Source organism: Thamnophis sirtalis, unplaced genomic scaffold (genome assembly GCF_051295495.1).
Source record: "Thamnophis sirtalis isolate CommonGarterSnake01/CBP01778 unplaced genomic scaffold, rThaSir2_p1.2 scaffold_15, whole genome shotgun sequence".
Classification (NCBI taxonomy): domain Eukaryota; kingdom Metazoa; phylum Chordata; class Lepidosauria; order Squamata; family Natricidae; genus Thamnophis; species Thamnophis sirtalis.
The window spans coordinates 19,250,711-19,273,719 of NW_028261395.1; the positions used below are offsets into that span (position 1 = coordinate 19,250,711).

Sequence of the window (23,009 nt, forward strand, 5' to 3'; positions counted from 1 at the left end):
CCACAAATGATCCAACCAGAGGTTGGTTGCTAAATTTTTGACTACCGGTTTGGGCGCGCTTGTGCGTGCTCTGCTTTTGCACAGGTGGGCGGAGCCTCCCACCGCCGCTACTACCAGTTTGGCCAATCCAGGCCGAACCCACAGCAACCCACCTCTGGATCCAATCCTCAAGAGCTCCTCTTATCTTAATATGACAGATTTACATTTACTGTATATTTACTGTATACTGGATCTCACGACATGAAGCGGGTGTTTTGACAGGTCCCTCTTGATTCATTATATTCTTATCACACTTAGCTTTCTCTATTTGATTATCCATTCAAGTCTGTATCATATTTTGAGCAGAAGTGAACCAATTTGGGGACAGAAAACGGTGACAGAAAGAATCTGCATTAATTCAGCTTTAAAATTAATGGAGCAAGTCAGAAAGAATATATTGATCATGTCCTGTTTTCATGTTCCTTGGCTTCGAAGTTTGTAGCTCAGTATTTAAAATGCTGCTGTTGTGAAATGGGAAACAACAATGCAACAATTAAAATAAGCTAGAAGATGAACAAAACTACCTCACCTCGCTGTCCAGAAACTAAATCATTTTATTGGCTGAGAACTTGTTTCTCCTTTCTTGGTAAAGCATTTAATACTTGGGGAAAAATACTTTAAGGCCAGGAATAAAAAAAGAATCCTTCTGTTCAAGAAAAAAAGATAAGATAACCACACTGGGTGGGTTTTTGTTTCATCTCCAACGTGCTTTCAGAAGAAAAGGTTGGGATCTGCTTGAAGGAAGTTTGAAAGAACTTTTTCACCGTGAAAATACAAGAAAATCTCTGGGGGAAACATGACCCTGAATGTTCTCCAGAATCTTAGCCTATTTCCGACTGCCCAGTGTCCAAATGTGACCAGCCATGTGTGTTATTTGGGAGTCACACCCACCACCTATATACACCTTTGGGAATGCTTGGACAACAGAGCCCTGTGGATGGAGAAAATCATCTTCAGAAGCCAGATTTTCATTCTCTCTCCCCCCCCCCCCCGCCCAAATACATTTACCTTGATATGTGGCATTCCCAGAGTTTTGTTCAGGTAGAGACGTTATATGTCTTTCGTGCAAGGACTATTGGAGACCATGAAAAGAGGAAATGGGATGAAGGCCACCTTCTTCTTCAGGCCAAGATGAGAAGCAGCAAAAATGTGAGAGGTCAGAAACACTCCTGACTTCTGTAGTTTAAAAGATGGCAGACCTTTGTTTGAAAGGCTTGGTCCTAACCCAAAGAGGTCCTGCTGCCTCTGGAGGAAGATTTCCTACAGAGAGGAAGTCAACCTTCAGTCCCAATGCAAATGGTGACTCTCCTCAACTGCTTGGGCACATGCCACTTACCATATTCCACAACATGTGGTTGCTTATCCCCTCTTGTCGTCTTTCCAGTTGCAGTCCCTGTTCTTCTTAGGGATAGGTGAGCCCCACATCCTTCCCCCTGTCCAAATGACAAGTCTCACCCCACCTTCCTTGGGCCTTCAATCTCTGTCTATCAAAGGGGTGAACTTTTGGCCCCAAATGGCTCGCCATGGAGGTTCTTCAGTGTTTCAATCTGGGGTTTTATGGTTCTCTCGCTGTATTTTATTGTTGTATAATCCACTCAAGAGATCTCTAGGATTGCAACGAATATGAAGAAGTGATCGACACAGCTGGCTGTCTAGCGCTCCAAGGGAATGTCTATTTAATTCAGCCGGATCTGCTCCCTAATAAATCTGTGTTGTGTGGCCCAATTCCACTTTGGACTCAGAACTCGTTCAAAGATCTGTCACTCAGCAGCAACTTTTAGGAGGACAGAAAAGGAAAACTATGGAAGTCATGAGGAGAAATAAGAAGTACAATCGAAACTGTGCCAGTTTTCACTTGAGCTCGCCTACATTTTGGAGCCTAGTTCTGGAGTCAAGCTGGGAGCAAGATGGCTCCTGGCCTGAAACAACCGGTGGAAGGTGAGGATAAGCACACCTCCAAACAAGGCACCCTTGGGATTCCCTAGCTTTGCTTCAGACCAGACACCTCACACATCTGTTGCTGTTGTGGCCTTAGGTCAGAGCCGGAGATGGAAATGCTAGCCAAAACATTAGAATGAGCTTGAAAGGAAAGCACTCAATGACAAGAGAGGGAAGGGGGAACCAGACCTTCCAGTGGGTGGGAAGAGAGGAGGCTTTGGTTTTGCAGCCCTTCTAGATGTGCAGAACTGAGAGTGGCCAAGAAACACAATGGGGCTGTTGCACAGGGGCAGCCCTGCCCTTTTCCTCCAGGTGGCCAGACTCTTTGGAGGAGTGGTGGCAAAGCCCCACTACTTCACCTCATTGGCCTGGCTTCCAATGCAGCTTTGACCTTGAGTCCTGGTTGGAGGGAACAAGGTTTTTTAAAAAAATAATAACATAAAATTAAAGTGCACGTTCCTTTTTTGCTAGGCTTTTCTCTCTTGACTTCCACGTTCACAATATTGCATTCACCAGCTAACAACACAGAAAGATATCTATGTAATGAACAATGAGTGGTATATATGGGCAGAATCAATTTGTTCCAATTTAAGGAAATGGAACTGGGGCAGCCCAAATTCTTGTTTTTTGGGTCACCTCCAAGTTATTAAGTTTTGCTGAAAGCATTCTCTCCCCCCTCCACCCCCACGCCATCCCTCTCTCTCACACACATGCATATCATTTCTGTAAACAAGACTGGAACATAAAATTGCTTGATGTAATTTACGGTTATGTAAAAAATGGCTGCTATTAAAAGACAGAAACATTCACTTTCTGTCCCTCTTTTTTGAGTCACAGACAGCAAAGAGCGAGATCTGAAAGTGCAGCCGATCCCCATCATTCACTCTGGTGCAGAAATGCTGCAGAACATAAAATTACAAAATGTTGTAACAATTTTTTTTTTAAGGGAGGGAAGGAGGCAAAAGAATGGAGGCTCTCCTCTCTTCTTCTCCTTTGCTTTTCTCTGTTGAAGTAACCCAAAGGCTTCTCTCAGATACCACAAAGAAAGGGGTGCCAAATTCAATTAACAGATAAATCATCGTTCTTGATTACAGGACCAGGGACTTGGTTCATCTTCATGATCTTAAGAACAAAACTTGCAATGAGAAAAGGTGGCTGTCAGGCTCGTTTTCCCTGGACCTTAGCAATAGCAGTTAGCAGTTAGACTTATATACCGCTTCATAGGGCTTTCAGCCCTCTCTAAGCGGTTTACAGAGTCAGCATATCGCCCCCACAGTCTGGGTCCTCATTTCACCCACCTCGGAAGGATGGAAGGCTGAGTCAACCTTGAGCCGGTGAGATTAGAACTGCTGAACTGCAAATAACAGTCAGCTGAACTGGCCTGCAGTACTGCACCCTAACCACTGCACCACGGAGGCTCTTGAAGGAAAAGGCCATTCTTGGGAGGATCAATGTTCTTTGGGGGGGGGGGAGCCCACCTTTGTTTCGTAACAATCTTCTTGTCAAGGGTCAAGACGTACAAAACCCGAGAGTCAAACCATTCTGTAGACTAAATGAGCAACCTCAGCTTGAAATCCCGAAGACCATGTAAACAAGGGTCTATCACAGCTTTTGTTTCTGGAGAACTTTTGAAGGAGGCGATCTATCAAAGGTTTCTGTCAAATGGCTCCTTCGTTTTCTCTCCTCCACCTGCAGAACAGCAGGGGCTTCCATGAAGCCATCCCCTCTCTTTGCCAGAGTTTCCATGTAATTAAACTGACAGTAGAACAAGCTCTGCCTAATGTAATCCAGACCTGTTTTCCTACAATGTGAATTCTTAGGCATGAAATTACATCTGAAGCAGACACAATAATCCCTCTATTTCTTAGACATAAATTTAGCCTACACTAAAATAACATTTCCTTTGTCTAGATTGGGCTAGTTCAGCTCCCCCCCTTTCTTTCCTGAAATAAAGTTTGGGGAACTAGGGCATTTAAAATGACCCAATTGAATCTCCCCGCCCCCCATTTATAGGAGAAGCAGCAACAGGAATAATTCTACCTCCAGGGATGTCCCATCTTTCCAGGGGATTGTCCAAAACACCTTTGCTTCCCTGTAGAGATAGTCCCAGCTTCTGGGCAATGGCCTAGGCCCTCTACCCATCTAGCCAAGCTCAGGGGGATCCTACTTACTGTGAAATCTCCTCCTACAAACAGACTGAACCCTGGTGATTATTCAGCCTGTTAGAGGAGCTGATCCAGTGGATGGATTTATAAAACCAACTCTGATCCTGTTATTCACTACTCACTAAATATTACTTGTAAAGCTAAAAAGACTGACCTCGGCCTTGACCCTGACAGAAGTAGTTCTCACGCTTGGCAAGTGAAGGACAATGACCTGTTGGGTTCAGCAACAACTTTGCTCTGATTGCTTCGTCCCAAAACTCTCTATCTGAGCCCTTAAAACTAAACCAAGGACAGAAACATTACGAATCACTTAGGTGGGGTGGGCAATGTAGAAATGTGATGAATAAATAAAAAACAAACAAACAGACAGACAGACAGAGACGTTCTTTGCCTTCCCCTTCTCTTGCCAGGAGGCAGTGGGGGTCCCCAATCCAAATAGTGCTATTCCCTGATCTGGCATAAAGCTATGCCCTGCGATGGAGAAGATCCCTGGAGCTGATAATTCCCAAGCTGATAAATAAACTGGGCAAGGAGGATCATAATTCCCCCAATGTCAGGAAACTCTTCCTTTAGAGAAATCTTAAGTTAGGCAGGAAGGATGATGCCTTGCAACTCGACAGCCAGATCTGCTCTATGAAATCCTTCCAAGGGCTTCTTACAAAGGTATCAAGTGCCAAAGACAAGGAATCTGGCTCTTTGTAGCCTGGGCTCCACAGTGGATATTATTTACGAAAATACAGATCTGCGAACAGCCAACTTCTCCAAGTGAAGAGTCTTATCAGGCAAAGTGATGTAAAGGACAAAAAAAAAGCTTTCTAAAATATTCCTTCCCCAGTCAGATACTTGGAACAATGCACTGTATATGCCCAACCCCCCAAACTCCAGCTGCCTAGATTACTTTTAAATATTTGGCACAGTTACTCTCTCTGCTGCCAGTTCAAGTATGTAGACATGTCTGCTCAGAACACGGCACGCTCGGAGTCACCAGAAAGTTCTTAGGGCTGTAGCTGTTCTTTCTATCGGCCATTTTTCCAAAGCAAATTCATCGTCCGCTTTTCCTAGAAAGAAGGCAGGGTGGATTTGTTTGCGAAAATTGGTTCTCCATGCCTCCACCGGAAGAAGGCAGAGCTGCCCTGGTAAAGGGCACTGGGACAAGCAAGGGCTATTCAGATAACATGAAACAGAAAGTCTTGGCCCAGGAAGCTAAAGTGTGTTTTATGACACAATGATTGATCTCCAAATCATTTCGGGTCAAGAACTGGACTTGGAGAGAAGCCAGCAGCAGGGCGGACTCTCCAAAAGCTTTGATTGGCCCAAGGATACTTATGGAGCCCTGGCAGCAAAGACGACTCCCTATTTCCCCTTAAGGCTTCAGACCTTTCTTTGGTTCTTGGCTTGACTCAACTGAAGTTTGAGATCTGCAGTTCGAAGATGGCAGGAGGCAGCTGGAGTCTGTGACTGAAAGACCAGCTACTTTTGCTCCAGCTCTTTTCAGATGTGATTTGTGGAGATTTCTGCCTCCTCTATATTAGAAAAGTATCCAGACACCTTCAGGGGCAGTAAGACTGGTACAGCAGGGGAGCATCCTGTCTGCAGAGGTCGTAGTTCCTCCACCTCTGGGGAATTTTAAGAAGCGGCAGGGCAACCCCACTCAAGGATGGCTTGATGGTTTTAATGCAGGAGGGTGGACTAGATGACCTTTTGTTCCTCCACTACTGCCCCTGAGTAGGGAATGCTGCAGTCATGAAATAGCAAGGTTTGCCTCCCTTATTGGAAAGCCTGCTGAGTGGCCGAGGCTGTCCCCTGCTCATTGTCAGAAGTCCTTATCATACTGGACTAACAAGGCCACTTATGAAAATACCCCAGGATGTGAAAATGATAATGTGAAGAAGTTCCTTCCTCTCTTTGGAAAACGTTTCCATTATAAACCTTTCATATTTCATTAATTTAAATTGTTTAGAAAAATTAAAATGATGACATGTTAAAAGGGAAACTATTAGCTCAACTGACAACACAAGATGAGGGCCAGGAAGCACAATCTAAGATCTGAATGTCAGCAGAATATCAGATATAGACAGCAGGAGATGTAAAATAGAAAAAAAAGCAACTTGAGCAATGTTACTACTTTTATTAATAATCGCAATTTACTACTCTATTGTTTGGCCATGTTCCCAACGGGACACATTTATTTTAGCTCTGAAACTTTCCTACCATGTTTCATGTTAGGCCCATCCTCGGTGAGGCCCTTCATTCTCATTCAGGTCTCCATGTGAGGCCCCTGGACCACCTGTTTGTACAGACACTTTGATCTTCAACCAAAACTCCTTGCCCCCACTATCTGGGGCCTCCTAGAGCTTATGCTGCATCTTTTAGATCAAGGGCAATTCTGATTAAATTTGAACATCATTTAAAATTAAATTTTAAACAGTTCTGTTTAAAAAGACCTCATAATTAAGTTAATGATTTAACTGTTTAACTAAACATTTCACAAAAGAAGGGAGTCTGTTAACAGTTCAGTTTAACATTCTACAACCTGGCATTCATCAGCACTGGATCACAGCTTCCAGGGGCTGATGGAAAGAGCTGATTCAGCTGGGAAAGCCTTGATTTAGCATTTCTAAACAGGTTGGGGGATGCCAAAATGTCACCTGAAAACTATGAGTATTATAAGAAGGTGCATTTAAAAAAAGAAAAGAAAAGAAAGAGGTACTTTGTTCTCTGTGTCTGAAACAGCTAATCATTAGCCACGGTTTCTAGTGTTTATCCATTTACTGCATTATGTTAAGGCTTCCTCGGTGCAGTCCTGCTGCTTCTTCCTCTGAATGAACAGCAAAGTGGATCTCCTTCCTCCTCCTCCACTTCCCCTCCCCCATTGGCCAAGGGAAAGCACCTGATGGTTTGCATTTCTGCTCTTTGTTTATTGAAAGAGTTTCCTTTTTCCCTGAAACAAAGTCTTCATTGCAACGAAATGCTTACCCTGAAAGTCATAAATGGAATAAATAAAAGGAAAGTTCAAAACATCCCTCTCAGCTTAACGAGTCTTCTTTTTTTAATTTAGGGACCTCTGCCCTCCCCACCACATTCTGACTCGCCATTCTGGAGAAAGATCCAGTTTTCTTCCTGCCTTGTTCTCCGAATATGTAAACAAGGTGTATGGCTGCAGGGCAATGTTCTGCTCCGAAAGTATTTAAGCATTTGAGCGAAGCTATTTAAAGAATGGAGGATTCGGTTCCCTAGGCCAGATGCTAGTATAAATATGAAACTATGCTCGCATTGCAGAATAAAGTATTTATAGTGTCTGTGTTTGAACAAATAAATGACTAGAGTCCTTCTAATAACACCAGATAATTGGTGGTGTTCTTCAGGGCACCAGACCAAGATTCGTCCCCACGCCAAGTCCCCTTTTAAAAGCTGAATCAATGCAACACAAGGAAAAGTATCTGGCAAATTAACGGGCCTGGAAACCTTTACACACACATGGTACCCCTATAGGTGCTGGCATATCAGCAGGCATGGGGCAAGCTATCACTTTAATGGGCCTTTTGTGCCCAAGAATAATGCCATCTGAGATCTCCAAGGCAACAAGGGGAGTTTAAATGGCTACTCAGGTTCCTAGAGGTTTTGGAACAAGCAGATCCAACCCAGGAAAATCAGAATGCGCATGTCCATCCACACAACCCTTATGCAAGTCTTAATTGGATGGAAACAGCAGTTCTTGGTATGCCAATGGTCTGCTGTTGAAAGGAAGGGGTTAAATCAACAGCTTCCTCTAATCCTTCAGTTTAGCCACAGCAGCTGTTTATATGCCAGCAGAAAAGTGTGTTCAGATAAGAGCCAGAGGTCTCTAACACCATCTCACCATCTGCAGCCCTCCATCCCCTGCAAGGTCCTTATCAAAGATGATTCTGCAGTCTTGCACAGAAGAAGGGCTCCCCGCTCCTCCAAGAAGCCCATCTCTCTGCATTCCATGTTCCTTTTGGTCCAGGGCCTGAACCTCATGGCCCAGGCAGGTTGAGGCTACTGCAGAGATGCAGCAGGGCATCTTGGAACATGAGGCACTGTCTTACAGTTGGTTCTCTTGCTTTGGGGAAAATCATCATTTATGCTGTTCCACTTTCAAGCGTGACCACCTGAGATGAAGCTCTCTCAATATCCCTTCCTATTCCCTTCTACTTCCCAAGTCCTTCTTCCTTTTCCTGTGCACAGTTGCCCAGTATTAATTTCATCCGTCTCATGCACACCTCAAATCTTGCTGAAGACTTCTGTATATCAGTATTACCCTTCTTTTCCTATGTGCATCGACCTGTTCTTAACAAAGAGTTCCAGAAAAACACCCTAGTAGTTGAAAAAGCCTGCTGCTTTTTTGTAAATGCAAAGCTTTTGATGAAATGAGCTGTCATTCACGAAAACTGATGCCTTTGAATAAAATCTGTTAGTGTTCAAGACTCCCCCGATTTTGGCTTCCATAGACTAATACAACTCTCCTCCTACAATGCTTTTCTATAAAAATTCCAAAACATGTTTTTATTTCAAACATGTTAATTGGTACTTGAAGGAAAATAATGACTGGAAAATTCAGGTTTTTCCTGTTCTCTTTTTCCATAATAGAGTGTGAAAAGATAGTGCAGCACTAAATTAAATGCTGAAGCTCTTGATTGCTACTAACTGTTACGACTGATTATTAGTATTGCTGTGGGTTGTTTTTCTCCACTGCTAGTTATGTTGTTTACAATTTTGTTATGCTGTTATTGTTCTGTTTTCAATTATTGTTAATGGCCCAGAGTCATGTACTTGAGATGAGTGAGAATATAAATTTAATAAAAAACAAAAAACAAATATACATTATCCCTCCAAGCTCATACACTTTATAATAAAGGGGCAGCCATATTTCCAGCTACAGATAAATGCCTGTGAAGATTCTCCAGGTTCACCGACAAATGCGCGCCCGACAAATGCGCGCCGACAAAACCGCTGCGACAAAACGGCAATGTTGAAAGCGCGCCCACTAAAGCGCATCGACAAATGCGCGCCGACAAAAGCGCGCCATCGAAAACAATGCGAAAACAACGGTAACAACGTTAACAACCCTAACCCTAAACCTAACCCTAATCCTAACCTAAAAACCCTAATCGCACTTTTGTGGGTGCGGTTTTGTCATCGCGCTTTAGTGGGCGCGCTTTCAACATCGCTGTTTTGTCACGGCGGTTTTGTCGCCACGCATTTGTCGGGTCACGGATTCTCCATAGTCCTCCAGGTCATGGTTGTCCCAAATGTGCTTTTTCAAAAGTCAACTGGATTTTGTTTTTCCTTGAAGATGTTTCGCTTCTCATCCAAGAACTGAAGAAGCTTCTTGGATGAGAAGCGAAACGCCTTCAAGGAAAAACAAAATTGCCTTTTGAAAAAGCACCTTTGGGATACAGATCAATATTAAGACTTTCCCACTTTGTGGCTGAAAAACAACTTCTACAATTTGACCAATTTTTTCCTCTCTCATCTTCACATTTTAAACTTTCCCAGAGATTGACGCTTCATGTATTGTGGTAGTGCTGAAAATTTGGCCATTGGTTCCAATGTAGGCTATGTTCCTGTGGGTCCTTCATTGGAGATTTCATTCTATTGTCCTCTTAATGAATCCATGTATGTATAGGCTCCCAGCCAGCTGCACAATGCCCTGTTCCAATCCTCTGTCTCTATCCCCTCATCGGGAAGTCGAGGACAGCCCCATGAAGGTGGCCATCACACCAAGGATGATCCTTTCCCAGCGGGTGCAGGCGTGTTCCTCCAGCCCCATCTAATGCTCTGGCTCTCAGCTGCCTCCAAGCTAGTAATCACCAAACAATACTGAACTATCAATAGATGTTCAAGAGGAGAAACTGATATTCATCTAATGTAGGGAACTACATTCTTTCCCATGCTAGCTTCCGTTTCACTCCAAAAGGCCCTGCTTCTAAAGAACAGAAGAATAAGTCCACAACTGAAATGATATTGCTAATGGCTCAGATAACAAGTATGAAAATTCCATTCTTGGGTGTAACAATTTATCAGTGACAGAAATCATAGCAAGATTATTTATTACTGGAAATCTCCATAAGGCAAGGTTTACATAATGACTTAAATGAACTCACAGATAAATCAAAATATACAGATAATGTATATAGAAACATAATCTTTATTGCTGTGCCTACTAGGACATCACATTCTGGGGAGGATTCCTGTATGTCAGCCTGCACTCTGCTAGCCTAGGATAGGGGCCAACCTGCAGGATAGCAGAGACCAGAAAAGGAAGTGGGACAAGCGTGCATTGCAAATATTGCCTATTGCATGAGTGAGTGGCAGAAGGAAAAGAAGGAAAGAAGGAAGGAAGGAAGATAAGGAAGGAAGGAAGATGAGAGGAAGGATAAATGGATGGATGGATGAATGGTTGGAAGGAAGGAAGGAAGGAAGGAAGGAAGGAAGGAAGGAAGGAAGGAAGGAAGGAAGGAAGGAAGGATTATACTGTTCTAGCCCAAAGTTTCTTTTCTCTTCTCCAAGGTTCAACTCTCGTCCCTTTGCTGCAGAACAGATCTTGGAGACTCACCATAAGGAGGCAGAGAAATTATTTAATTTCACATGTAAAATGCAAATGAATCTAAATCTCCATTTTAAATTTGCATTTGTGAATCAAAATTAAAGCACCTAGTATTATGAAATTTTCAATGCAATTAGAAGAATATGGGTACAAAAATGTATAGAAGCCGTGAAAATAATTTACAGAAACCTCTTGTAGCAGAGAAAAGTGTTTCTTCAAACTATACTTAGCCAAATGCACTGAAAAATATTTATGTTTTGTGAACATTAAGATTAAAAAAACTTGACAGGTGAGAAATGAGAAACTAATGCAACACACTATAAGAGAAAAGGAAATTCTTTCTGGCAAGTGGGTCCATTTCAAAGCATGCAGCCCGAAATTAAGAGGAAAGGAAACTGTGGTACAGCAGCTACTAGGACTGAGAGCAGAATCCCAGTTGACTAGAAGTCAGAATACCGGTAACTTGTTAATCTGGTTTCTTTTTACATTTCTTGAATCAGCAGAGGGGTTCAGTGTATTTTTGTGTGTATATACACTCACATATGCACATGTATGTATGTCTATACCTTTTATAGTTAAATCTCTCTGGAAGATATTGTCAGCCTTACCAGGTAGCCAAGACAGGAGAAACGACCAAATAAATGAATTCTAGTTTACTGTAAATTGTCATTAACAGAACCTTGCAGATCTGAAAGTACAATTCTCCCTTTATCATCTTTACAGCCTGATATTTGAGGAGGATTCCTTGTGAGCCTCTTGCTTCGTACATTATGTAACTGCAGTCTGGACTTTCTCTTGATTGTTGAGTGTTCCCTCATCCAGGGGTCTCCAACCTTGGCAACGTTAAGCCTGGCAGACTTCAACTCCCAGAATTCCACAGCCAGAGTTGAGGCCCGCCAGGCTTAACGTTGCCAAGGTTAGAGACCCATGCCCTAGTCAGTATCTCTTTGACCCAACTCCCAAGGCCTTTTCCTATTACAGAGATTAATACAGATGTAAAGCTCATTGGGTGGTTTTAAATAATAAATGCAAAGTTGCTGTAACACAAATAATCAAGTGATGTCTCATTTCTTAAAGGCGTAGGAAAATACAAATTGATTAATTATGCATACCTTTTTTGCTTAAACTGAAACACCAATCATTATTAGTGTTTCTGTTTTGCTCTAAGGAAGCCCTCCCGTACCCAACTACTAATGTACGTAGAATTCTGTAGAGGTCCAATCTAAAACCCACAGCATTTCTGCAGATGGTGCCACACTCATGGCTCCATCCATTTTGCAGCCTTTGCTTGCCCACAAAATGCCCATGAGATTCTTCCAAGGAGGAAAGGACCCTGGGCCAATAGGCTCATGTCTGTTTCTAGTAGACCCAATAGTTATGGTTTGAGCCTTTGACATTTTTCTGACAGTGTTGCTGTTTTTTAATCTTGGGTTCAAGTAGTATCATAAGGATTTTAAATCATGATTTATGATGATAACAAGGCTATTGATAAATGGTTCATTCATGTCCTATAACCTGTTAAAGTAGAATAGTTTGGGGAAAAGTCAACATAGACTTTGCTTCAAGAAAAGAAAATCTTAAAGCCATTTTATTGTACAAGAACACTTCTGCTCTTGTGCAAGATTCATTTCTGGAATTTGACCAGAGGTCCAAATGACATTGTCCTACTTTTGTGCTTTTATTTTATTTCCAGAAAGGAAGGCGGTGAAGAAGGCAAACAGAGAAAAAGAGACGCACGGCTTCTGATTGCTAGGGCCAGGAGCCTTCACTTTGAAAGCCCCAAACCCACAAGCTCTGCTTGATGAATTCAATGGGGCAGTCGATGCTGTCCCCACTCCCCCCTGCTAGACCAGCTGGTGACAGGAGTCAAGTGAGTAAGATAAACAGGTCTCCTTGGCCCATCCAGAACAGGGTTTTCAGCAGGTTGAAATATACTGAAACTGCCAAAAGTGCTAAAGCTAATGAAATATGACAACCCTGGAGAAAAGTAAACTTAACTATACTTGAATCATCCAAGTGTTCATTAAACAATTGAAGAAGGGGGTTCAAAGAGCAAGTGGTCAAACAAGATGGACAGTGACACCCCACCCCCACCCCCATGGCTGCAGCTACAGCTGGGGAAGGAACAGAACGTCAGAGAAAGGGGGAGGAAATAAAAATTTAAAAGGTAGGAAAATCTGACACAGCTTTCTACCCCTTGGCCATGAGCTCCTTCCAGGGTCTCCTGCACAGGAGGGAGGGTCTTCAGATGGACCATCTTCAAAAACTGGCAGAGGGGAGTTTCAGAAATATCTGTCCCTGCAGATTCAGTCCATGTTTGAATATGATTTTTCTGGTTGCGGTGTAGACTTCCCTCTCCACACCAAACCAAAGTTCTTTCTAGAACTTCTCAACATTTCATGGAGCAGAAAACATACCCTCCCCCAAAAATGGCTCAACGGCAGAGATGCAGCATAATAAACCTGATTTTGCAAAGACTATGACCAAAAGAGAAAAACAACAATTCACAAAACTTTCAAGAAGTTCCGCAACTACTGTGGCAAGTTAACACAATTATTATTGCCATTCCCCCCGCCCCCTGGGACCCAAAAGTATAAAGCAGTGGATTTCACCCTATTCAGGTGCCCAGGAGTGCCCTGAACAATTCCCTGGAGATGATTCCATGTGTGTTTGTGTGCGTGTGCATGTGTGTGCATGTGTGTGTGTGATGCTGACTCTTTCCTCTGCTGTACAGTTGTGCTTATACTCCCAAAAATATGGTATACAGGAGAAACAGGAAAAAGTTTAAAATGGAACCACAAAAATAGATAAGATAAGATTCCATGCATAACAGAAACATGGATTCATTTATTTTATTACCAATGGTTTCATGCCACACCAGCCAAAAACAATGAATGCATGCAGCTTACAAATGAAAGGAATAATTATTATTACTATTATAATTAGTCCTCTTTTTTACTTGACACTTTCCAAAACAACAGATGAAAGACTCCCCAAGACCTAGGTGGATTTTAATAAAACAACAACAAAAGAAGGCTTTGGGGATTGGTGCTAAAAGGGAGGAGGAGAAAAAGTGATTTTAAAATGGATGAGTTGCCCATGACTCATTCAGAGAAATTGCTGGGCTCCATGGGAGACATGCAGCTGAGCAGAAAATCAGCGTATTGAATTAAACCACAACATTTAGGCTGACAAAGGAATGTGATAAAGTAGAAATGAAATAATCGGTGTTAAGTCCTAGAGACAACAGGAAGAAAAAGAAAAGTCAATATTTCTGGCTCTTAATCTGACACAAATATGCTCACAGACCTGTTGGGAAAGGGAAACATTGAGAGTTGGGCTGGATGGAGTCCTTGAGCCAGTGGCCGCCCAGGTAACTGGATGATTTTACAAGTCCACAAGTTTTAAGATTTGAAGGGAAAGCAGGCTTGCACTTTCTTGAACATGAGTATGGTTCTTCACACAATCCTCTTTATTAGCATCTCAGATTGTAGCAAACCTGTACTTAGACTCAAACGAAGGTGGCTCTTAGCTGGAGAAACAGCATCCAAACCAGTGATGGGATTCAAATTTTTTTTACTAAAAATTCTGTGGGCGTGGCTTGGTGGGCCTGGCAGGGGAAGGATACTGTAAAATCTCCATTCCCTCCCCATTCCAGGGGAAGGTTACTGCAAAATCCCTATTTCCTCCCAATCAGCTCGGACTCGGGAGGTAGAGAATAGATAGAGACAGGGCCACTCAGAGGTTTTATTTATTGGTTCTCCAAACTACTCAAAATTTCCACTACCAGTTCTCCAGAACTGGTCAGAACCTGCTGAATGCCACCTCTAGTCCAACCAGAAGAAAGTGTTGATCTGGATATCTTTATGTCTCCATTGGAGACCCTCCATGGCCTTACATAGATCACCTCCACACACAACAATAACTGCACGCACACACTCGACTAAAAATAATGACTGGATTAATGCAGATCCATGCCATGCCCACCAAAATGTGACAAAAACAAACATGTACAAGTATCATTTACTTAGAATGTTAAAAGTGTAATTAAAGAAGCCATCTCCAATCTACAAAATAAAGATCAGCCAGCTTGTTAAACTATGGAAGTTAACTATTAGATCGATTTAACAGCTCCGCTTCTAACCAATTAAGCAATTAAACAAGTGGAACATCTCAGTGTACACATTAAAAAAAAGTTAAAACTAACAAAACTATTCTAGCTTGAGATTTCTACTCATGGCTATGGAAGACCAACACACAACAGGCTGATTAGACTCCCAGCAACATGTTCCTTGACTATGCTCCTTTTCTCTCTTTTGATTGCCTAGGAATTCTCAACTCATATACAAGATATACTGGCCACTCATTTCTAAAAAAATCAGCTTAAGTTTGTTACTCAGGAAGTGGGGAGAGGAAATAACACCACTAGCACATCCAACCTTTTCCAGATGACTTCACCAAAGATAGTATTGCTCCAAGCATTCCTATTTAATTCATATTTCACATTTTAATGAAGGAAGCTGTGAAACAATCTATGCCACAAAGTAATTATTGAAAGATGGATCATGTGTGTTGTGATTTCTGACGGCCGTACTAATTTCACACATTCATCATCTACAAAAAATGTATCTTGTTCATATCGTGCTAAATAAAAGACAAGATAAAAAATAGCTGCCTTCTAATACCTTGTGTGCAGTTAAAGGCATGAGACCCACCCCCACGCCAAACTTCTCCATCCTTCACACACACACACACACACACACACACACACACACACACACAGAGAGAGAGAGAGAGAGAGAGAGAGAGAGAGAGAGAGAGAGAGAGAGAGAGAGAGAGAGAGAGAGAGAGAGAGAGTTTCTAACTGAGTGAAGTGGTCCTAACCACCTCTGTAATCCTCATGGGTTGATTGAACAGGAGAAACAAACCATAATTCAGCATGGGAACTTGAGTAACCTTTCCCCCCATTTCATTGATTTTCCCACAACATCAAATTCAGCAAGCACAAATTGGCAAGTAAATTATGGAAGGTCCATGGAGGGGTGGGGGTGGAAAGCTGGTTAGTGTGACAGGACACTAACCAAGATATGCCCTTCAAAGGCTGTTGGTTGGCAGATGCCCCCTGCCCTCACCATTGATGGGACCGGCTGTCATGGAGCAGAATTTCACCCTGTTTGAGGGGTCACACGTTGTCTGCTCTGTTACTAAATCAATTTCCTCATTTCTTGCCACTCTGCAAACCACAGAGGGACTGGCCAGTCAGCCTTAGTGGTGGTTTATGAAAAGAGTCCAGGAAAACCTCAGGAAAAAGAGAAGCTGTGGCTTCCACAGAAAATGGCATGCATTCATTACCTAAAACCAGACAGCCATCAGCTTAGCAAATGGCCTGGCATAAATCCGAGGCCAGAGATACAGTGCTGCTAGATTCATGCAACATTATAACCCAGAGGAAACAAGCAAGGTTTGGAATTATGGACAGTTTATGAACCACTGTTTATGTCAACACGCTACATAAACTTGTTCGGTTCTCAAGGAAGACTGAGGGTGAGGTACAAAGTCAGGCACAGTTTCCATCTGATTCAGGCAATAAAGCCGGAGCACCCTGATAATAAGAAAGGAAGAAGTGGGGCAGTGACCTCTATAAATGGAGCCACTTCTACTAAATGTTGAGTCCTTTCTTCCTTCTTCCCATTTCCATGCAAGCCCAGCTCTGACTGTCCAGTCTTTTTCATCTTTTTCCAATGGCACATTTGGAGATGAAGCCATTGATAACTGCCTGTCCTCAGAGTTTGGGGCTGTGCAATTGACAATAAACTCACTGCAAGGCCTAGAATGCTGTTTTAATAATCTTACCCTTTCTACTGTATGCCTCAAAGGGTGTCCATAAGAAAAGGAGCAACCTGTACAGACATCGTTTCCTGCTTAAACACCAACTCAATGCATATAACCAGAGTACAACTGTAATGACATCTTTATGGGGCAATAAAACCTAAAAAACAGCTTTCATACTTTATTTAAAGGAGCTCTGTAAGAAGCAGTGTTATATAAAATAATTTGACTTCTTTTCTTGAAGAATAGGTAGACCAATGAATGAGTACATGAATGAAGATATTGCATTCTCCCCCCTTCAACTGACTTGCTTTGCTCAAAGTCTGTAAAATAAACAAACTCTCATTCAACGATGCTGATTTATCCAATATTAGGTATGCAAGACAACTTACTCTAAAAATATCATAACTCTGAAGGAGGAAGAAGAGGTGGCAGAGGAGGATCAAATAAATGGTTTAATCAAATGAATTTATCTTGAAAAACAGGTTTGTATGCTTAACGTGAATAACACATTCCACAACCAGTTCTATTATTATCTATCCGGTGAGGCTGAACTTCTGTTATTTTGATAAATGTGTCTCAAAGAAACAGCATTTCTGATATAAATCTAGTGACGGTTGCAACTGCTGCTCTTCTGCTGACTAAGAGCACCTTGGACTTGGGACTTTGCTCCAGGAGAGGAGCGGAGACCCACAGAGGCCCTCACCATCCTCTTTTCTTCTTCTGCTGAGCTGCTCTGAGCACTGCAAAGAGCAAAGGGGCTTCGGCATCCGATCGCCATTAGTTTTAGCCAGTGGGCAGATCATCAAGAATAACATTAAGATTCCCATGAACTTGACCGATTTTATCACATCGGCTTGTCAGTTGCACTATCTCAATCTTGGAGCTTTACCTCTGTAATCTTATTTCTGTAAAAATTTTCTCAGATGTACTGGACCGGGTAGAACCAGCTCAATGTCCATTGCCTGGAACCGAACCAGAAGTCGACTCCTCCAGTTCCTTTCTCGTTCCAGGGAATTCCCTGATCCCAGCATCCTTCAAACACTGTTTTCCTTGGCCAGGATGACTCCTGCACGAGTTACACAGCCAGACCAGCAACAGAGCGAGATGCAAAGCCCTCCGTTGTTTTCTCTAGTGGTTTGTTACCCAGAGCATCTTAATAGCCCGGCCTCCAGCTATGCTGATCTCTTTAGTTGGTTTCATGTTGCCAAATATTCTGAAGAGGACAGTTTTATTACAGGGATTCTGGGGAAATCTTTTCCCTGCCATTTTGGCCTCAGACACTATTGCTGGCTCACACACTACATTATACCCTAATCCTGGGATAACGAAACAAAGTTGTTTCCTAGGCTGACAGACAAAATTGACACATTGACCCATAAACTTTCCAATCCCAAATGACCAAGAATTATACTTGCATCACGTGACGCAACGAGATGGGTAAAGAATAATTCGCAGTCATCCTGGACTTAGAAATAACTACAAGCTACACATCTGGCCTGCTGACCTGCTTGTGCAAGATGAGCCAAGTTGGACTCTGTTTGCACATTGGCGTTGTGCCAACTTGGATTCCTTCTTAAACGGTTGTGCAAAGATTACTGGTCTGTTTCACCAAGGAAATGTGGAGGATTACACGAACCTTTGGCAAATAATGGTTGTGAAAAATCTGAATAAACACTCTCCGCTAATGTAGTCTAACATTTTATCCACAATTAGATCAGAAACTTTTTAAATACTCCAGTTATTAGTACCAAACTATCATCAGGGCTTTTAAAAAAGATTAATATCCACACCATACTTGTAAATTAAAGAAAAGATTTTTTTAAAAAAAAATAAATGGGATAAAGAAGTAAAAACTCTGTCCTGCCACACATCAGAAATCTTTCCCAGTCTTCCACCACCCTGGGAACCTCCTCTTTTGATGGAAATAAAACCCCAACTCTGCCAGGCAGAGAAACATTTTTTTCTCCCAGAAGGAAAAGAATCTACTTCTGTCCACTTAAGGATGAGATGGAAAGCCAAGAGAGTCCCAAGGCCCAGCAGCGATGAAACAAAGATGAAATATTATGTCCAGATGTACCTCCCAAATATAAGGAGGTCATCATCTGATTCCTTGAAGCTTTGAATGCAGAAACCAGGATAAGACAAGGCCACCAGCCCTGGGGCAGAACTTTCATGGGGCTTCTACACGGAACTTGGAAATTTCCAGAGTTCCCTTCATTTTGGGGGTTCTCATCCCAGAACAGAGCGTGAAAATACACTTTTCTGAAAGGAAGGCATGTGAGTTGGAAAAACTTCAACTGATACAATCCGATGGGATATAGGATTTTTTTTTTCTTACATGGCCCTGCCAGACAACATGATTTCCTTAAATCCTTTGGATTACGTATTGATTGTGCCACTCAAATTCTTGGGCAAAATATATACAGATGAGATTTTGTAAAGAAATCTCTGAAGATTTATTTTAATTATTTTGGTTTCTGGGTAAACTTGCTAGTTTCTGTTTAGATACATGAGTATACGTGTACAGTTTATTAGAAGCTTACAAAACAGAAGATAGTCTTTACAAAGGCTCTGTCTCTGAGAAGCTCAGCAGCTTGTAGAAAAATAACTAAAACATAGAAAGCATTAACAGGGCAGTTAGGGATGTGATCCCTGTAACCTTCTAACTAACATGAAGGTAGGCAATGTTTAACATCTAGTCCTCTAAGAGTGTTTTGATCTGAATGAGACTGAACTCTCACCAGCTTAGATGGCGGTGGCAGGACTGGTGGGGCGCAGATGCCAGAGAGGGAGAGAGGTTGAGCCAGCCTCATGTCTTCCAAATCCAGAAAGGGGATCTTTCAGGGGTTCAGCCACTGGGCAACGAAATGACCAGGGAGCAATTAAGCAAAAGGAGCAAAACACCTAGTCCTAATCCATCAGTAAGGGGGCCCAATGAAAGTCACACACAAGAAAAAAACCTCTCTTGATCATCTTACACAAGACCCATAAGGAGGACAGCAGAGGTTCCTACAGTGGCCGTGGCAGTGGCCCTCCTTCTAAATTCTGCCTTGACTCTAATGCACCTATTCTGCGCAAATATCGTTCACACATTATCCTTGCCCTCCAGTGAACTTTCAATATGCTTCATCCTCTGCAGCCCAACAGACACTTGAATGTCCCTTCCTTTTACAGTCACCTTAGAAGTCCTTAGCAGATTCCCTGAGTCTCTGCCACACACCCCTTCTCCTTTTGGTCAAGAAAAGCCCAAGAAAATTGGTCCCGTCAATAATTGCAGAAGCCAAGGCCCAAAGGAACACTTACCCAAGTCGGCCTTTTCCTTCAAAATGTCCTTGAAATTGAGGCCACTGTTGTGCGTGGATTGCCGGAACCTGTTTAGGGCTTCCCTCTGTCCATCTTTCGTCAGTTCCGGAGGTGTGAAGGCTTCATCCTGGACGCCACGTTTCCACTTGGAGATATCTGTCCGGGCCCATTGGGCCAAGTCTTCAAGCTTCACCGTTACTTTTTCTGAAGCAGCAATGACTTCATCCTGGAAGAGCCAAAGGGAAAAAGGTCATGTTGGCTCCTGACTTGTATCATCACCAAATTACACAACAGGCTTTTCTCACCAAATGACCTGGAGAATATCTTCTGTCTCTCCCTTTGTCCCAGCACAGCACTGCCTTCAAAGCAGCCTGAGGATTTTGCGCCAGACTGGTTGACAGCTCTTTCCAGGAGCTCCACAGGCTTTGCGAGGGGCTTCTCTCCTTCCAGTTGCTACAGCGAGGAGCCAGCAGGGGCAGGGGCTGAGGGGGCCTCCCTTTTTGTGGCTCTCCTCTGGTGCTTCTCCGCCATGCAGCCATCCCAGGGGTGTGCAGCATGACCATCTCCCATAATTTCCATCCACCCAAAACTTTGCGTCTTTTCCACACTCCTTCGTCTTTCCCCTAACCTTTCCTGTTTTTTAAACTCTACTTTCATTAAAAGCAGTTCCAAAGTAGGGCATGCTGACTGTTCAAATGTTTGGATTGGTTCTAAAATTTTAAGAAGGAGCCTTGTGGCAGCAGATCCAAAGGAGTTGGTCTTTTGCTCTGCTCCACCACTATCCATGGATGGAGCTCACTTCACGGAGGACAGGACAAAGTTTGGTGTCTGCTCTTGTTCTGGGAGGCTGTTCTCCCCCCCCCCCCCCAGGACACCAGCACAAGAGGGAGCCAAACCCCTATGGAAAGAAAACCCTCTTTCCTAAAAGGGTGACTTGGCTGCAGTACTTGGCACTGAGACTATGGCAGCTGATGTTGCCAGTACCGTAAGCAGGCTCAGAAACCACAAAAAAAAGGCCAGGATTTCCAGCAGGTTAGACGGAGAAGTTTACATCTCATCCCCAAACAGGTCAATTCCACTAGCCTCCAGGATTTGAGCTTGGCTTGAAGGAATCTTGGCCTTTATAGCCTGCACAGAAATAAATAACCCATGGAGAGGTCACATGAGCATATGCCCTTTTGTGGGAGTGCAAAGGGATATACATGCTTCATTAGGCTAGGCCTTCTTGTTCACAGCACGTTATGATTGTTAATATAATTTCAATCAATTTTTATACATATTTCCATGAATACCAGTTGAAATAGAATTTACTTCTAAATAATTAGAAAGCAGAGGTGTGTGTATGTGTTCCATCCTCTGCATTGCCAGAAATTGAGCAAGGGGCCCTTTTGGAAAATGCAATTAATCTGCAGAGCCAAAAATGCATAGCATGATGAGTAATGGTTCTAACTTGTTCTTATTTGCACAATAAGATCTAATTATAAATGGGGTTCCTGGAACTCTGAGTCACTAGAAAATTCCTGTTTATGATACAATTTCCTTGCCTAATACACAAATATTGAAGTAAACTTTTGTTCTAACAGTTACATGAAACATTTGACATAATCACCCAAGAAATATTACAAAAATTCTGCAAGTCTCCTGCAAAATAAGATTGCCAATGCTCTGATTTCCTGCACATTTCCAGGCAATTAGTTTTAATTCTCCTTCCCCCCCAGATTTCCTTAAATTGACACGTAGTAGTCCTTGACTTAACACAGTTCATTTAGTGGCCATTCAAAGTTACACCACCACTGGAAAAAGGGAGTTAATCGATGTTTTTCACACTTACAATTGTTGCCGCATCCCTGTGGTCATGTGATCAAAATTTGGATGCTTGGCAATTGGTTCGCATTTATGACGGTCGCAGTGTCCCGGGGTCACATGATTTCCTTTTCCAATCTTCTGGCAAGCAAAGTCAATGCAGGAAGCCAGATTCACTTAATAATCGTGTTCCTAACTTTAACAACTGCAGTGATTCACTTAACAAATGGGGTAAGAAAGGTCATAAAATGGGGCAGAACTCACTTAATGGATGTCTCATTTGGCAACACAAATTTTGGGCTCAATTAAGGTCGCAAGTCGAGGACTACCAGTATTACTTTAGAGCAGAGGTCTTCCAACTTGGCAACTTTAAGACTTTTAAGCAGAGCTGGCTGGAGAATTCTGGGAGTTGAAGTCCACAAGTCTTAAAGTTGCCAAGTTTGAAGACTCTGCTTTAGAGAATTGTCCTTTATAGAACAGATTTAATCAAATCTGTTGACTGACAGGAGCACAGCGGGTGGCAGCATCACAGGGCCAAACGTCACCCTTGCAAAAAAGATCCTTCCAGATCGCTGGAAGTGAAACTGCTATTACTTTTAAAGGTCAAGAGGCAACATTTCATGAGATATCCAAGCAAGAATGCCCAATATTGCCAGGTTCAGCAATCAGCGATTTTTAAATACCCCATTCAATGTCTTCCAGGTACCTTAGACATCAACTCTCATATTCTCAACCAGTATGGGAATTATGGGTAACAAGGGGTGGCTTCATACATTATGCAAGCAATTACAACTTAATTCTGTATGGTCATTTTGGCTGGGAATCATGGGATTTGCTGTCCAACAACAGGAAATATTTCCCAACAGGAAATATGCTAAAAGCCATGTCATGTGCCAATGCTCCATAAATCTTGCCTGGCACTTTTAAGGGGCCTTATGCAAGCGTGATCTTCCCAGGAACCACGACTCTTAGCCTGATGCGTTTCTTCCCCAAGGCTCAGCCAGGCCAAGGTTGCTGTTTTCGGAAGGATCTGGGCGCCAGACCAGGCGATACAGGGCTGCTTCTAAAGGGGCAAAGGCAGTGGCACTTCCATTGCCAGGTGCTCACCTCCTCCTGTTTAGGAACTCCCAAGGCTAACCCTTTGTTGGCATCCCAAGTGAACAAAGTTGACCATTGAATAACTAAAAGATGAGTGCAATCATGACTCCATCAGGAACGAATAACCCTGTTATTGAGGCTCCAGGGATGATGCCCAGAGTCTAAGCCATGCAAGGCACCTGCAGAAAGACTATACATTCTGTACTGCCAGAAACCGACAACTCCATCTCACAAGCAAATGAAGCTCAACTCAGGAACCATGG

The 23,009-nt window shown here is 42.7% G+C and overlaps 1 protein-coding gene across 2 annotated transcripts in view; it reads right to left on the reverse strand.

The window, feature by feature from the left end:
- ARID5B (AT-rich interaction domain 5B) overlaps positions 1–23,009 on the reverse strand; it is a 131,219-nt gene that overhangs the window by 88,575 nt on the left and 19,635 nt on the right. For both annotated transcript variants that reach the window (XM_087702655.1, XM_087702656.1), the window contains one exon: positions 19,846–20,071. In XM_087702655.1, the coding sequence (XP_087558781.1) occupies positions 19,846–20,071 (226 nt within the window). The remainder of the gene's footprint in view (positions 1–19,845; positions 20,072–23,009) is intronic.